Genomic DNA, 15,761 nt, shown 5'->3' on the forward strand with positions numbered 1-15,761 from the left:
ATAGTCTAGAGATAGCATTTTTGTTAAGTTGAGGAAGAAATTTGAAGAGATGAACAAAAATATTAGTGACAAAAACTTTAGAGATGAAAATGTTAATAAGAAAAAAAATTAAAGAGAAACGGTGTGTCTGGGGCAAATATTTCTTAAAACTATAATAATCATCTCTTTAAATACTATTTTTTATTTTCCAATTAGCTACGTCAATATTATTTCAAAATCTTCATTTGCTACAGTATTTACTATTTGCTATAGTTTTTACTATTGTCAAAACCCCCACTTGCTATCGTATTTACTATGTGCTATAGTTTTTACTATTTTACATTCATCATTTTTTTTCCTACAGTGTTTACAATTTCCTTCTCAACCTCAAACAAAAACTATAATAATCTAACTATAATAACCTAGAATTATAATAACAACTCCTTGACCTAAAAGCACCCTCTCGGTTTCTAAGTTTTGGATTTGGTTTCTATTTGATCCCTATATTTTAAAATGTTACACAAGTTTTGAGTTATGCATTTGGTTTCAATTTAGTTACTAGATTTCAAACTGCCACAATTTTACCTTTAAAATTTAAGTTTGTCAATAGATTTCAAAATTTTTACTTCTATTCTTCACTTTTTATAGAATACTCTCTTTCGATTATTGAAATTAATATCTATTAATTGATTTAAAATAATTATGAAGTAAAATATTAATTTTAACTAGTGATAAAAAAATAGTGAAACTTAATTAATTATAACTTTTTTTTTTTAATTCTTTTAAATTAATTAATAGAGACTCTAAAGATAGAAAGTAAGCATTGAGTGAAAAAAGTCGATGTCAAACATGTAAATCTTGAAACTTAAGAACCATATTGAAACAAAAATCAAATCTCAAAGGTAAAATTGTAGTATTTGGAAACCTAGGAACTAAATTCAAAACAAACTAAAAATGGATTAAATATTTAACATTTTGAAACCCAAATATCAAATAGAAACTAAACTCAAAACCTATGGACCAAAAAAATAATTTGTTCGAATAGATAGTATTTTTAAATAGCGGAGAAAAAAAGACATAAAAAAAGATAGATCAAAATGAGCAAGAAAATTTAGGGGGAAAAAGTAATTGAGGAGAAAAAAGAAGTTTATCGCGACGCGACGTACACTCGAGTGTCATCTCTCTCAAGTGTCACGTACATATTACCTTCCACTTCATTTGTTAAATTGCATTAAAAGAGATATAATTTTCATACCATCTGTAGTAGTTCAAAACCCAAATTTAAACCAGTATTGCAGAACAGTAACTCGAATAAAAGCATGCCTAATCAAAAAATTTCGAGTGAACAATAAAAAAAGGAATCACGAATATAATTTCCTTAACCGTACGTGTATAGTTTCATAATTCTTATCCTATCAAAAAAAGTCTCACCAAATTCTCTCACTTTTCGTCAACCTCATTTATCCTTATATTCATACATTTAATCCATCGATTCTAAATAAACCACAACTCAAAATATAAATTTACTAATCAGAATATGGATAATATTAATAGCTTTAGCAATTATGAGACAAAAGAAAATGAGGGTTGAAAAAATTAATTGAAAAGAATAGGATTGAAGTAGAATTGAGTTTGAAGATTTGGTTGCAATCATGGTTGAGTCTCATCTTAATTAAATATAATTTAAAGATAATGATGATGAACAAGAAGAGAACATGAAGAGAAAAAAGTGGGACCCCATTTTGGAATTAGGGTTTAGTTTTAAATTTAATAAATTTATTTTTTTGGGTATCATTTTATCTTGGAAAGAAGAAAAAGAAAAAGCATTGGGGCCTATCTTCTTCACTGGAATCTCTTTCATATGATAAAAGTTATATATTTTGCATACAGAGAGAGAGTTGCATATAATACACACGTATGACAAAATTTATACTGTTTGACAATTACTCTTTTAACTTTGAAGTAGATCTGTAATCTACTACTACTACCACCATTTTTGTTTTGTTTTCTCTCTCTTTTTTTTGCAAAATCTAGAGAGAGGAATTAGAGATAGAGATAGAAGTTGTCACTTGCTGCCTCTACTAAGCAAAACCCACTTTGCTAAAACACTTGAAAGTTGAAAACCCTACTGATTTTTGAGTCCATTGTGTTTGTTTCTTGGGAAAAACAGGGATTTTCTTGAAACCCAGTAAGGATTTAAGGCTTTAGCTTCTTGGGTTTTGTTCTTTGAGTGTTTTTTTTCTCTGGTGGGGTTTGATTGAAGGAAGCAGAGAAGTGAAGAAGAAGGAATATGGATGCTTATGAAGCAACTACTTTGGTTTATGCGAAGATCAAGAACTTAGAGCCTGAAAATGCTTCGAAAATCATGGGGTTTCTTCTCATTCAAGACCTTGGAGATAAGGAGTTGATACGTTTAGCTTTTGGGCCTGAAACCCTTTTGCATTCACTGATTTTGAAGGCGAAAGCTCATTTAGGGTTTCCTTTAAACTCTTCTTCGTCAACACCTTCTTCGCCTTCGCCTCTTAATCCTATTGCTAGACCTTTAAACAGTAACCCTTTTTCTCAATCTTCGCCTAGAATCCCTAATAATGGCTTTGACTTGAGTAAAAACCCTTCTTCTCCTTCGACAACGAGTTCATGGTCACTTTCAGGCATTTCTAACAATGTCATTAGCCCTAAATCTAGTCCTCTTTTGTCTTATGACAGTATTCGAGCTGCCCCTTTTTCAATGCCTCCATTTTTGCAGCATAAAAATGGGTTTGTGGATTCTGAAGTTATTGAAGAGCCTCAGGTTAACGATTACCTTTCGTTTTTGAACGAGTCGTCTTCTTCGAGAGGGGAGGATTTAGTGGATCCAAGGATGGAATTAGGGCGTGGTTTGCAGAATTGGACGCAGTCTATGGACAATGCTGATACCCCTTTTCATAGAAGAAGCTATTCTGCTAGTGATGTTTGTTTTGGGTCTGAAGATGGAGGATTTGGAGTTGGGTATAAGCCTTGTCTTTACTTTGCTAGAGGTTTTTGTAAAAATGGTAGCAATTGTAAGTTCTTGCATGGTGATTTTTCTGATTCTGTTGATCCTTCTGCTGCCATTGTTGGTTCTCCTAGCAAACTTGAGGGCTTGTTTGAGCAGCGTGAGGAGTTGATGAGATATAAAGCTGCTCAGCAACAGAGATTGGCCACAGCATCTGAGTTAATGGCTGGAGTCTCACCTTCACAGTATAACAAGTATATCAATTTTCTACTTCAACAACAAAATGAAACTCATAGGTATGATAGAGATGGATAACCAACTTTAGTGCTTTGACTTGTCATTCTTCTATATATAGTGTATGATGCCCATAATGGTTCTTTCTTTTTTTTTTTTCTTTTCTTTTGGGGGATGGAGGGGTTTTTAATTTAGGAATGGCTTGTAATGCAATCTTTCTTCTTTATTTGGACTGCATAATCTAGAGCTACAGCAGCTGCACTTATGATGGGAGATGAGTATCACAAGTTCGGCATGTCCAGAAGTGAAAGGAATGATTTTTTGGCTTTGGCTGCAGAGAAGCGAAACTCAGCGTCCAGACAGATTTATTTGACATTCCCAGCTGATAGCACCTTCAAGGATGAAGACGTTTCAGAGTATTTCAGGTAACTAATGAAGTGTGATGGCCTTTTTTCTGGGTGTTAAAGTATCTTGATGAACCATTCATGTCATTGGCCCCCTAACTGTATAAGAATCCAATGTTGAGTAAGTAAGATGAGTATGGTTGAGAAATTTAGTCTAAAATATTGTTTTTGTTTGTGATTACTACTCACTTTTTAAAAAAATTTCAGCGACTTGCCTGCATCTGATTCCTAGTTTTCTGTATTAAAACTTTTCAGGGTTTTAAGGAGGCTGGCCATTGAGGTTTTTTAATGCATAGTGAAATAAGCCTAAGTTCCAGCACAAATGCTTTCCCTTTGTACTGATCCTTAACAAATAACCACCTCTCACTTAATTTCCTGTTTACTGGAATCACGAGCCTTCCTTCATGTTCTATGCCCCCGCCTTTTCTTCAATCCTTCTTTGTTCTGTTACAACTTCAATTTGAGGATGAGGGCTACTTTTACGACCTTACTTGAACAAGACATGTTGTATAGGTTGTACAACTATGTCTTTGAGTTTTAAGGATGAGGACTACCTTTTTCATTTCCTTGTGAATTTCTTTGAATGTATTTACTTCTCAATACATGTAAACGTAGTTAGATGATTTGATATTCGATCGATTCTTGTTCAATTAATATTTGAGCTTTGTCACATTCTTTCTTCCTACCTTGTTCACATAGGCTTGAACAACAATTTTGAGGACTTTAGATTTCATTTCTAACAAATCTAATAGAATGAAGGAGAACAACATTCAATTGGATTTGGTTTTGTAAATAGTCAATGTCATGGGTTTATCTATCTTGCTGTACGTGTCCTTGGAAGATGTTTAACTTATTTTTATCTTCCTGCTGATGTTTCCTTCCTTGCCTATGCTTTTACCTAACGACTTTACATGTGTCCCTTTCCCAGTTGCTTTTATCACCATCCCCTATGAAATGGGATTTAAACTTAGGATATATTGTACTTTCAGGGTCTCTATTGTGTTGTTTGCCCTATTGTTTTGTTTTCTTGTATACCTGAGTACATCTTGAAGAAGCATGAACACTATGCAACAAAAACATGAAATGACATAGATAAAATGCACTATATATGCATCTATGTATCTCATGTGGATACTCGAATAATTTGAAGGCTTTATTCAAATGTTTACTTTTATGAAATTCTAGAAATAAAAGATAAAATATTTACATGTATAATTTTATAGTTTTTGAGGATGTATAATACTAACCAAGGATTACAAGTGAACCCAAATTCACATTGTTTTATTCAATGATGTGCTCAAGAGTATGTGTTTGAAAATCTATACTTCTTGCTACATCATACAAGTTTTATTGCTGATGAGGAAAAAGAGATGTGCTTTTTCAAAAATATTTGAATTTGTCATAGTTTAATGGTATGAAGTCTTTTGTTAATTTGATTTGCTTGATTTGTAAATCAGCTGTCCATAATCTACTCTGGAGCAAGTTGTTTAGAATGATTGGTTTTCACTTTAGAGGCACTGCATGTCAATTGGGGAGCAACCTTTCTTTCAAACTCTGATGATTTTAAGTTCTGGATGCCATGTTTTATTTGAAAATCTTTAAATTACTTTCTGATATCTACTCTGTTTCTGCAAGCTATAAATATGTAGTTTTATATTAAGTGAAAATAGTTCTCTTACTGAAGCTCAGTCAATACGACCTGAGGAAACATGCCCTGATGGGCAATAATATGTAGATCGAATTAGGAGTAGTTGCTCAAGGAACAGTTTAGAAGTTTGGTATGGAGGTTTGGATAGAAGGGTTCTCGTTATTTAGCCAGTCATGATAAAAGCCATGCTGGTTTTTATCCATGTCTTGGGAATTTTTATTTTAATGAAGTGCTTTTATTGCTCGACCATTTTTTTTCATTGATTTAATCTTGATGAACTCTCATCTTTTTGCAGCAAATTTGGGCCTGTGCAAGATGTTAGGATTCCATACCAACAGAAGAGGATGTTTGGGTTTGTTACATTTGTCTATCCAGAGACTGTAAAAAATATATTGGCAAAGGGAAATCCACATTTCATATGCGAATCACGAGTACTTGTGAAACCCTACAAGGAGAAGGGAAAAGTTCCAGAAAAGTAAATTTACCATGAACTTTTTTATTTTCTATTCTGTTCCCTTTCTACCTTTATAGCATTAATGTTTATAGTTGGGATGGAATGTAGGAGGCAGCAGCATCAACAACAGCAACTAGAGAGGGGTGACTTTTCTCCTTGTTTGAGCCCCTCTGGACTGGACCCCCGGGATCCTTACGACCTAAATCTTGGTATGAAATAAGTAGACATGCTCCCTTTCCCCAAATCTGACAGCCAATTGGTTCTTGAAAAGCTACGGGAATTTATTGAATATGCCCGTTAAATTCTTTAGTTTTTGTATTTGCATTGAAACTGCTATGCCTCTCATTGGTTATTCATCTGTTCCATTTAATATCCAGGAGCAAGAATGATGTATAATACTCAAGGGATGATGTTGCGTAGGAAATTAGAAGAGCAAGTTGAATTGCAACAAGCACTTGAACTTCAGGGAAGGAGACTATTGAATCTCCAGCTCCCCGACTTGAAAAATGATCAACTACACCACCATCACCCACACAATTTACCTATTTGTGCTCCATTGTCCACTGAATCTCATAATCAAATGAACCAAAACATTTATCCTCCTGATTTTATAAATCAAGAAGCTTCTGAAGGTTTGCTGATTCTTCCTTAGTCTTCTCTGCTCTCTTCCTTCAATATTTTCAATTACCTCGTGACTTTTTCTGTTAGCTAATGGTGAGTTGTTTCAGGTCTTGAGAATAATCAAGTAGCTACCAACACTGCAATAAGCATGCAGCAAAACTTTCAGCTGGAAGACAATCCTTGTTTTATCCAAAGCAACAGCAGTGGCAAAGCCACGGAAGATGGCTACAACTCCGAACTGCTTGAAATCCACAAAAGGTTGAAATTTAACTTCTGATTAAAACATTCTGATGATGGTCCAGTTTGATTTCTTGCTTCAGATTATCCCAGTGGTACAATGTATTAACCATTTTCTTTTCCTATTTAATTTACTTTGTGCACGAGGTCAGTGTTGAGCAGGTCCTTCCTGATAGCCCATTTGCTTCTCCTAAAAAGTCTGCCTTGGGTCAACATTCTGATTTTTCTTCTGTCAAAGCGGATGGATGCGGTCCCAATACGTTACCGTCATCTTCTCAGAGCAATTCGTCACTCCCTACTGGTCCTGCTGGTGACATAGCTTCCCCTTAAATATCTTTCTTACCCCACAGCTGAATGGCAAGGTCCTGTTGTTCTCTTCTTTGTGGTAGCTCACTTTCCGTCGTGCTAATTAAGAAGTCAGTAATTCAAAGTAAGATACATTATTTTCCTTAGGTTTCTATCATTCCTTGTGTGAATCTTTTGAAATATAGGCAATAACTACATAAGCATGGCCAGCAGATATCAACAATGTTAGGGTAAGATCACTAATCTCTTACCGTCAGCTATTGCTACTTTTGGAGCATCATGTTCAGAGTTCTAGAGAATGAAATAGCTAAATATGTTCATCTTGTACTTTTGCAGAAAAATTAGAGAAGCATATAGCAGGCAGAAGAATTATCCTCGGATGTATAGCGAAATTATACCTACTTCGAGGAGTAGATCTATTACTACTATAGAGAGGATCTCCACAAGTATCATCTTCATCAATACATACTCCTAACAGAAAATACATATAATTCATACATTTAGGACAGATGATTTGGTTTATGAGAGTTAGGTTTCTTCTGTGTTTTATTTTGTGCCCAATTTGGGTGTGTGCTGGACCATGCTGACTAAAGAACTACGGTCGGATTAACTCCGTTTTACATTGTTCATCTACACATAAGTTCTGTTTGTTCTTGGTATTCATAGTTAGGTAGGATTTAAAGTTTCTGTGAAGCTCACAAGAGCCTCTTTGTGTACATAGTAGTAGCTAATTTGACAGAAGAAGACTTTGAGAAAATTTGTTGTAGCTGACTGGTGAAATATCACAAAACTCATCGGGACCAAAGAAAGTGGGGGTTGGTTGGTTACCCAAAGAGCTGAGTTTTTCTTTGCCCTCTCCCTTTTCTTTTCCTCCTCTAGATATACAATAATTTGATGAGTATTCTCTCTTTTTGATGTGTTGAATTGAAAATTGAGTGGATGAATAGACAGGGTTTTGCAAATTGACAAAACAAGGACAAAAATGGATTTTGATTTGGTTTGTGAAAGTTTATAACTTTAGAGGACTGTTTTGTCTCACACTGTTTCCTGTTTAGGCCCACACATGGGGGAAGGACCAAAGGTATCACATGGGGGCACTGACATGGTATAAATGGCATCAAGCCCTCCCTCCCCTTTTCTCTGTAGATTATTGTGTAAATTATTATTATATTTATATATTTTGTTGTTATTGTTTGTGATGTGCATTGTTTTGTGTGCATTGGAGGAAGTGAAGAAGAGGGAGGCCCCAACTTTTGTACTGGCTTGAAATTTAAATTATATGGTAGCTTTTTTACAGTTTGTTCTGGCTTCCATCAGAAGTGGTTGTGGTTGAATGTAGTAGTGCACACATGTGAACTGATTTTTGAGCTGTTCTCTCTTTTGTTGGACCCTTTGTGAGTTTTTAAGAGATCCCCACTTTCTCCTTTTTTTTTTACCTTTTGAAATCCCAAGTGGGGAATCAAAATGGTCATTTTTGGGTTTAAATGAGATTTTTTTTAGTAGATTTCTCTCCATTGAAGGAAAACAGAGTGAGTTTGTCTGAATTTAAGGGCAAAGCTATTTTTTCTTTTCTTTGGGAATATGTATGTTTCTATGTGAGGGATTGGGAAGCACATGGGGCCATCTCGTTTTGGATGCCAATATGACCATGCATTTTGTTTTGTTATTATTTCTCCATTTAATGCACAAATTTTGGTGCTTTTCCAAGATGCTTTTGAAAATATTTGGAGTGTTTCATGACTCCGTTATGTGTGTCAGAGTTTAATGACTTTATTATATACAAATATATACGTATATGAAGTCATATGTATACTTCATCATCTCATGAATTCGAAGGAGGCCCCTTTTTTGAATTTGAATTTATTTTTCTTTTTTAGTGGAGTGTACATTTTGTCCTTATGCTTCAACAACCCCCTACTTTCACCTTTCTAATTTTTGGGTAAAAACTACTTTTTAACTTTTAATAATTGTCCCAAATTATTTTTAACTTTTAATAATTTAGTTCCTTACCTTTACAGTAACAACTTACTTGCATCTTACTATTCGTATTGATTTATCCATTATTGTGAGATTTGATTAAGATTTTTACTCATGTAAATCGAATGAGATTTTTTTAATTAATTAATTATTATTATTCTTTTTTAAAAATTTATAAACTATAAAACTAAGTCATTGCATAATTAAAATCCAGAATTTTAAAGAGATTTTTTCATGATAGGTACTAAAATATTATAAATTTTCAAGGTAGGGACTAAATTATTACTTATTAAAGTGTAAGGATTAGATTGTTGCAAATATGAAAGTGTAAGGATGAAATCATAATTGATTACCGTTTGAAGACTAATTTGTTACTCTAATCAAAGTTTAGGGACTTGGGTTTTTTTTTTTTCTTAAATTTTTTTTTTTACTAATAACTAATTTTTTAAATATTATGTAAGCTTTCCAAATCTTATACCAAATTTTATATCTCTACAATTTTTCTCTAAATTAGGTTACCTTTGCCAAATTTTATATCAAATTTAATATATTTTTCAAATCTTTTCCATCAATTTCTATTTTCACAATTATCTAAATTTTCAAATTTCAAATGGATTTAATAATTATTAGATGGATCTCATATGATTGCAGTATGATTTTTAATACGGGATTTCACTGAGAAAATCCAAATAGAATTTTGGAGTTAATCTGACCTCAGGATTTCATCGAGAAAATCTAAAATATTTGATAGAATAAAAAAGTTATTTTTTTTTAATCTAAATTTTGGTGGTTGATCTCAGTTGAGATGGACTGAAAAAACTATTCCAACGAATTTTCTAAAAAGGTGTTAGTTTTAAAAGATGAAAACTTTTGGAGGCTAATTCTGACAATTTTCTATTGATTCTCAAATGTGTGTAGATTTTCTAAAATGCTAGCTTTACAAAATGGACGATTATAGATATATGAACAATTCTCAAAGGAAATTTTTGAGCAAGAGTTTATGAGTTTATGGGGTTTAATGATACAATTTGATCTGGCTTTTTTTTCCGTCGCTTGCAAAAGCCCAATCAAATACAATTTAGAATATCAAACTATACAACTACTATTACAAGGACATAGCAATAGTGGCAAGTCTAGGTTGACCTATAGGGAAGCGCGTAGCTTCGAACAAAATATGATTTCTAGCTAAAGTGGTAATGGGGGATTTGGAATTGTTTGAGTATCAGGCAAGGGAAATTTAAATTGCGAAAAAATAAAGTGCAAGAAAATAAAAATCCCTAGTTCAAGACTTAGGATCCACTCGATGCTCGATTGATCATAGGATTACTAAAGATTATTTCTCATGATTTAATGTACTTAGTCAACTTGCTCGGATAGCCGAGACAAGCACCTCAATTACCAGTTAATTAATTAATTAAAATAGGTGCTTGATTAACTGGGTTCGATAGCATCCATAGAAATCTTACATTTATATTAATTAATTCAAAATTAGACTAAATGCTCAATCATTTGGGTTTAATATTGTCCATAACAAATAAATAACTGCATTAAGCTCAGTGGGTTCAACTATGACGATTAGTAACCTTGACAACCCAAGTTACCGATCGATTTCATTATTGAATTACCCAATCATGCAATGCTGTAAAAGGTTGTTCTAAACAACCTAAAATTCACAAACAAAGCATGCTCTGGACTTTTGCCCTAATGAGGTTTATACACATAGATACATTTATCTCTAGCTAACAAAGAAGATATGAAGGTCGACCATATCAAACACACATTTTAAGCATAGAAGTTAAAACATATCCAAGAACCATAAAAAATCAATAAGAAATATAAATTAAGCAAAAATCTTCACAATCAATCCATGAGTTTTACCTACACCTAAGCTAGCAACTCACCTTAGCCACGAGATCGGCCCAATATGAGCTTTACTATCATTGATACACCCAAGAACAAAAAAATACAGAGGAAAGGGGAAGAGAAGTGGAGAAATTCGGATTGGGGCTGAAAGGTTGAAAAGAATCAGAATAATCTGACCTAAATTGGAAAAGACAAATTTATAAAAATAGGATGGCATCGCGACGCCGAGGAGTAGCGTTAGGCCAAAAATGGCGCTCGACCTACAACATAGGAGTTTCCCTGTAACGTTCGTGTCCCTCTACCATCCGTTAAAATCCTTCGACACTACAAGGAGCACCACGACACTGCTGCGTTGTATTGCTTCTGGAAATTGTGCCGAGTGCAGCGTCGGGCTTCACGGGGGCATTTTGCGCTCATTCTCTTCCGTTTGACCTGGTTGCTTCATTAGGGCTCCAAGTCGATTTGTTTTAGCTCCATTTGCTTCCTAACGCTTAGTTCTACCTCTTAGACATCGATACCTATGACATAAGGAAATACACATTAAATAACAAAATGATCCTGAATTAAGTTGAGGAAAGTAGCACCCAAAATTATAGTTTTCTCACGAAAATTTTCAAACAAAATATGATGGAGAGTGTAGATCACTTACAATAGTCCAGAGTTTAAATTAATACAATTATTAGTTTGAAGTTTAAATTAATATAGGCTCTAAAATTTAGGTGTATAAATTGATATTTTCTTTTATTCCTACCATTATTTTATATTTAAATTATTGGAGATGACTTCTCGAAGGACAGAAGAAGACAGTAAATGAACGACACAGACGACTATCATCAGAAATAGAACCTATAAAACGAGCAAACTATGAAAGACTGAGTTGCGGATCTCACTCTCTTTAAGATGTTTTGCGGCTCTACCCTTCGCGCAAGCAGTTCGGAATAAGGCCACGTCGTCCCTAGGATAAAACAGTCCAAAAAATTCTATCTTGATCGGAATTGCACCGTAACCATCGGCCAATGGTCCACCCTCTATTGTTCGGAAAATTAGTGAAAAGGAATTAGAAAAAAAAAGTTATTTTTTTTCGTTAGTGAGTAGAGAATTGAAGGAGAAAAATCATTTTCCCTATCTTCTTTTGTTGAAACTCACATAATTTATAGGTAGAGAGTCCAATGGAATATCACGCATTAGGCAAGAGAGAAGGATGCATGCAATTGAGGGAAGCAAAAGAACGGTTGAAGAAGGCAATGTAAATACCACACACCGTTGGACATTCAACGTTAAATTTTGAAAGGAAAAAATGGAAATATAAAAAATAGAAGGTTTATTTTAGAAAAATATATATTATTTCCTCGCCTTGTTCGCCCGCCTGGATGGTGGTGCGCGTGTGGAAAGTCCATGAAACATCCATTTGCCTATTTTCTCATTTCTTCTTAACCATGGGTACCCTTTGAGGCCTAAACCCAAATCTAGAGGTGAGGGTATATAAAGAGACTTCTCATTTTCACAAAACCCTTGAAATCTAATTTTCATTTAAATAAAATTTTACACCAACAATCCCTCACTCGAAAAATTTTTAAAAACAAAAGAATTTTTTTTCATCGAGCTATATCAGTCTGTACAATACTGTGCATAAGCAAATATGTCTTACAACTTGAATCTTTACATAGTGAAGATGGTTTAGAATATACTAGAGTAACTCTTGGTTTTGAAATCTATCTTTAACAACATCTCACGCACAACATCGTTAGGGTATAGTTCGAAAGCCCGTACTTTAAGACCTAACACGTGTATCTTGGTTTAGTGAATGCTCTAGAGAATTTGCCTAAAATTCCATAGGAAGCGTCCCTCACTTCCACATTCACATAGGTGAATTTATCACGAGTACTCTTGTAGCTAAGTACCCCACTTGACATCAAGTATAGATCTCATTAAGAACTACGTTCAATCTTTCTTAGCTTTAGGATATCATGCTCAAACTTTGGGTCATAGGAAGAGAACTATGTGTTTGTTTTAGCATGATTGACTTCATATCACTTGTCTCTTGGGATCTTCAGTCTACAGATTGGGTTTTTCTCACAGTGATTCATCTTTCTATAGGTATGCGTCCCATCCTTTTTGAGGTTTTGAAAACTTCTCTTTGGCTAGTCCTTTCGTCAAAGAATCTGCCAAGTTTTCATCAGTTCGTATGTGATCCACTCAAATTGTACCAGTAGTGAGGGCTCTCTAATGATACTGTGCTTACTATGTATTTGTTGTCTCTTTCTATTATAATAATGGTTTTGAACTTTTTCGATTGTTACAATACTATCGCAATGGATCAATATGGTTTGTACCAATTTTTTCCATAGGAGAATCTCTGATAGCAAACTTCTAAGCCAGCTTGCTTATTCACTAGCTATTGCTAGTACTATCATTTCTGACTCCATCATAGATTAAGCTAAAATAGTATGTTTCTTGGATTTCCAAGAAACAACTCCATTTGCTATATTAAAAATATACCCGCTAGTAGCCTTTGAATCTTTTGAGAGGGAGTTCCAATCAGCATCGCTGAACCCTTCCAGGACAGTGGGAAACTTTTGATGATGTAATCCTAGGTTCTGGGTTTTCTTCACATATCTCACAACCCTTTCTATAGAATTTCAATGCTCTATACTAGGTTTGCTTGTAAACCTACAAAGTATTCCTACAACATAAGCTATATCAGACCTAATACAGTTAGCAGCATATTTGAGACTGCCTATGATGCTTGCATACTCAGATTGATTAACATTGTCACCATTGTTCTTGAACAATTTAGCACCAGGCTCATAAGAAGTACATGTTAGTTTACATTCAAAGTAATTATATTTCTTTAGAATCTTTTCTATATAATGAGATTGATCTAAAGAAATTTTCTTTTCAGACCTAGTTACTTTTATGCCTAAGATTACATCCACTTCTCCAAAGTTTTCATATCAAAATTTGCATTCAACAAAGATTTCACATCATTTATAAGTGCAAGTTTGATCCAAAAATTAACAAATCATCTATATACAAACATATGATAGTGCATAGATTGTTTTGGAACTTATAGTAAATGCATTTGTCACTTTCTTTAACTTTGAATCCTTTAGAAGTGATGAGATTATCAAATTTCTTATGCAATTGCTTAGGAGCTTGTTTCAAGCCATAAAAAGATTTATCTAAGTTTCAAATCTTGTTCTCTTGACCATGGACTATGTGTTGGGGTTAATGCCCTAAATCTCGTGGGTCCTGTAGTTTGTAATTGTAATGTACAAACATTTTATTTATTTAATAAAATATGAGATATTTTATTTAACATTTAGTAGCATTAACCCACAAACCAATAAATTAACATCCAAGTTTATCTTCTGTAGCTTAAGCATGTATGTAGAGACATATAGATGGATCAAGTTTAAGTGATAACCTAAATGGTTTGTAGTAAATATGACCTACTTATAAGGCTGGATACCTTATCCTGGTGACACTACGAATATGACCCGCTTTGTAGATGTTACAATTGTCGTAAAGTGCTATAAATGATCTGATCTTGATCATTCATGCAGAGATATGTGAGTAGGAGTGTTCTATACAAAGGAGTTTGTATAAGACTGAACCACGAAATGACTAATCTCATTATATAACACCTTTCATAATAGAGACTTACATTTTACAAAGATGACCATAGGTGACATGACCTGAATCCTGAGTGAGTTGTGAACTTCTGTCATGAAGGCAATTCTTTGATTTGTATGGGTGAGAGTGGCCAGATCGTCGACTTAATAAGCCTACTATTTTGAGGATTCGTTTGATTAGGGAGCTGGAAACACAACTACACATGAAAGAATTCACTCATTCCCTAACGTATTAGTAAGTAGATAAATTGCTTCCTTAAGGGCTGATTTCGAGGCTTGAACAATGTGGTGCCACACCTTTTCTTGGCCCAAGAGGGGTTTGGTCATAGTAAGACTATGACTTATTGTTCATTAGAGGGATTAGTGGTACTTAAGAAGTTAGATATGATTACAGAGACAAAATAGTAATTTTAGCCCAACTGTACTTACGAGCAATTTGTGAAGGGCTATCGCACTGTTAGCTGGTTAAATCCAATAGACACAGAAATATATTTGTAGTGCGAAGAGTGCAGCTGTCAGTCTTTAGTGGAGTGACCGACAGTTAATGGATATTGAATAATTTAATTAAAGAGGTTTAATTAATTATTCAAGTACCATTAGAGCTTCAATCTATAGGTCTATAAGGTTCCCTTTGTAGCTCAACAAAGATTAATGAGAATCAAGTTTGGATTAATTTGAATTGTTCAAATTAAATGAGGGAATTAATTATATATATAATCAATTTAATTTAATTATACATGATATAATTAATATAATGTATTTAATACATTATAATATATTTGAGAGGAATTATGTATTTGAATATAATTCAAATATTAATTATATGCATGAGATTCATATAATTAAATTTTGTATAAATATGATTTATATTACATATCATACAATAATGAGAGAATTAAAACTATAGGTTATATTGTATTTGATACAATATAAAACTATAGGTTATGTGTTATATTTGATATACCATATAGTTTAAATATATAATATATGATAAGGTAGTTATCATATATATATTAAATAATTTGTTATATTATTGAATTTTTGAATTAAATATTGGGAGGGAGTTGTAACTCCCAAACTATATTCTCTCAACTTCATACGTGTGTGTGGTGGTTGGCAGGGAAGTGGTTTTTCTTCTTCTCTTTTGGGTTAATATAGAAGAGAGATCTCTCTGTAATTTTCCTAAGGACATCACAGTAATTATTTTTCCTCTAAAACATTACTTTGCCTCTATTCCAAAATCTCAGAGCCCAAACAACTCCAGAGAATTCTCTTCCCCACAGAGAATACCGAGGAAGATTTTGTGGTGGTGACCATCTTGGATTGTGATTGTTCAGTGATCTTTTTGATTGGACAGGAGGCTTTCGTGAAAAACTATTCTTCAAGGGTAAGTCACGGTTCTAACCTTCTTCCTTCCTTTCTTTTTTTT

General features: G+C 33.6%; 1 protein-coding gene across 2 annotated transcripts; it reads left to right on the forward strand.

Moving 5' to 3' along the window:
- The first annotated feature begins 1,963 nt into the window (after positions 1-1,963).
- Positions 1,964-7,690, forward strand: LOC120071096 (zinc finger CCCH domain-containing protein 55-like). 2 transcript variants are annotated; one of them, XM_039023148.1, is made up of 9 exons: positions 1,964-2,967; positions 3,088-3,249; positions 3,433-3,612; positions 5,535-5,714; positions 5,802-5,902; positions 6,071-6,325; positions 6,422-6,572; positions 6,704-7,087; positions 7,194-7,690. In XM_039023148.1, the coding sequence occupies exons 1-8, from the start codon at positions 2,270-2,272 to the stop codon at positions 6,879-6,881; spliced, it is 1,905 nt and encodes a 634-aa protein (XP_038879076.1). In that variant the 5' UTR covers positions 1,964-2,269; the 3' UTR covers positions 6,882-7,087; positions 7,194-7,690. The 2 variants fall into 2 exon arrangements, with proteins under 2 accessions (XP_038879076.1, XP_038879075.1); XM_039023147.1 differs by having other exon boundaries at positions 1,964-3,249.
- Positions 7,691-15,761: the final 8,071 nt, after the last annotated feature.

This window comes from Benincasa hispida, chromosome 2, assembly GCF_009727055.1.
Source record: "Benincasa hispida cultivar B227 chromosome 2, ASM972705v1, whole genome shotgun sequence".
In the NCBI taxonomy this organism is placed as follows: Eukaryota; Viridiplantae; Streptophyta; class Magnoliopsida; order Cucurbitales; family Cucurbitaceae; genus Benincasa; species Benincasa hispida.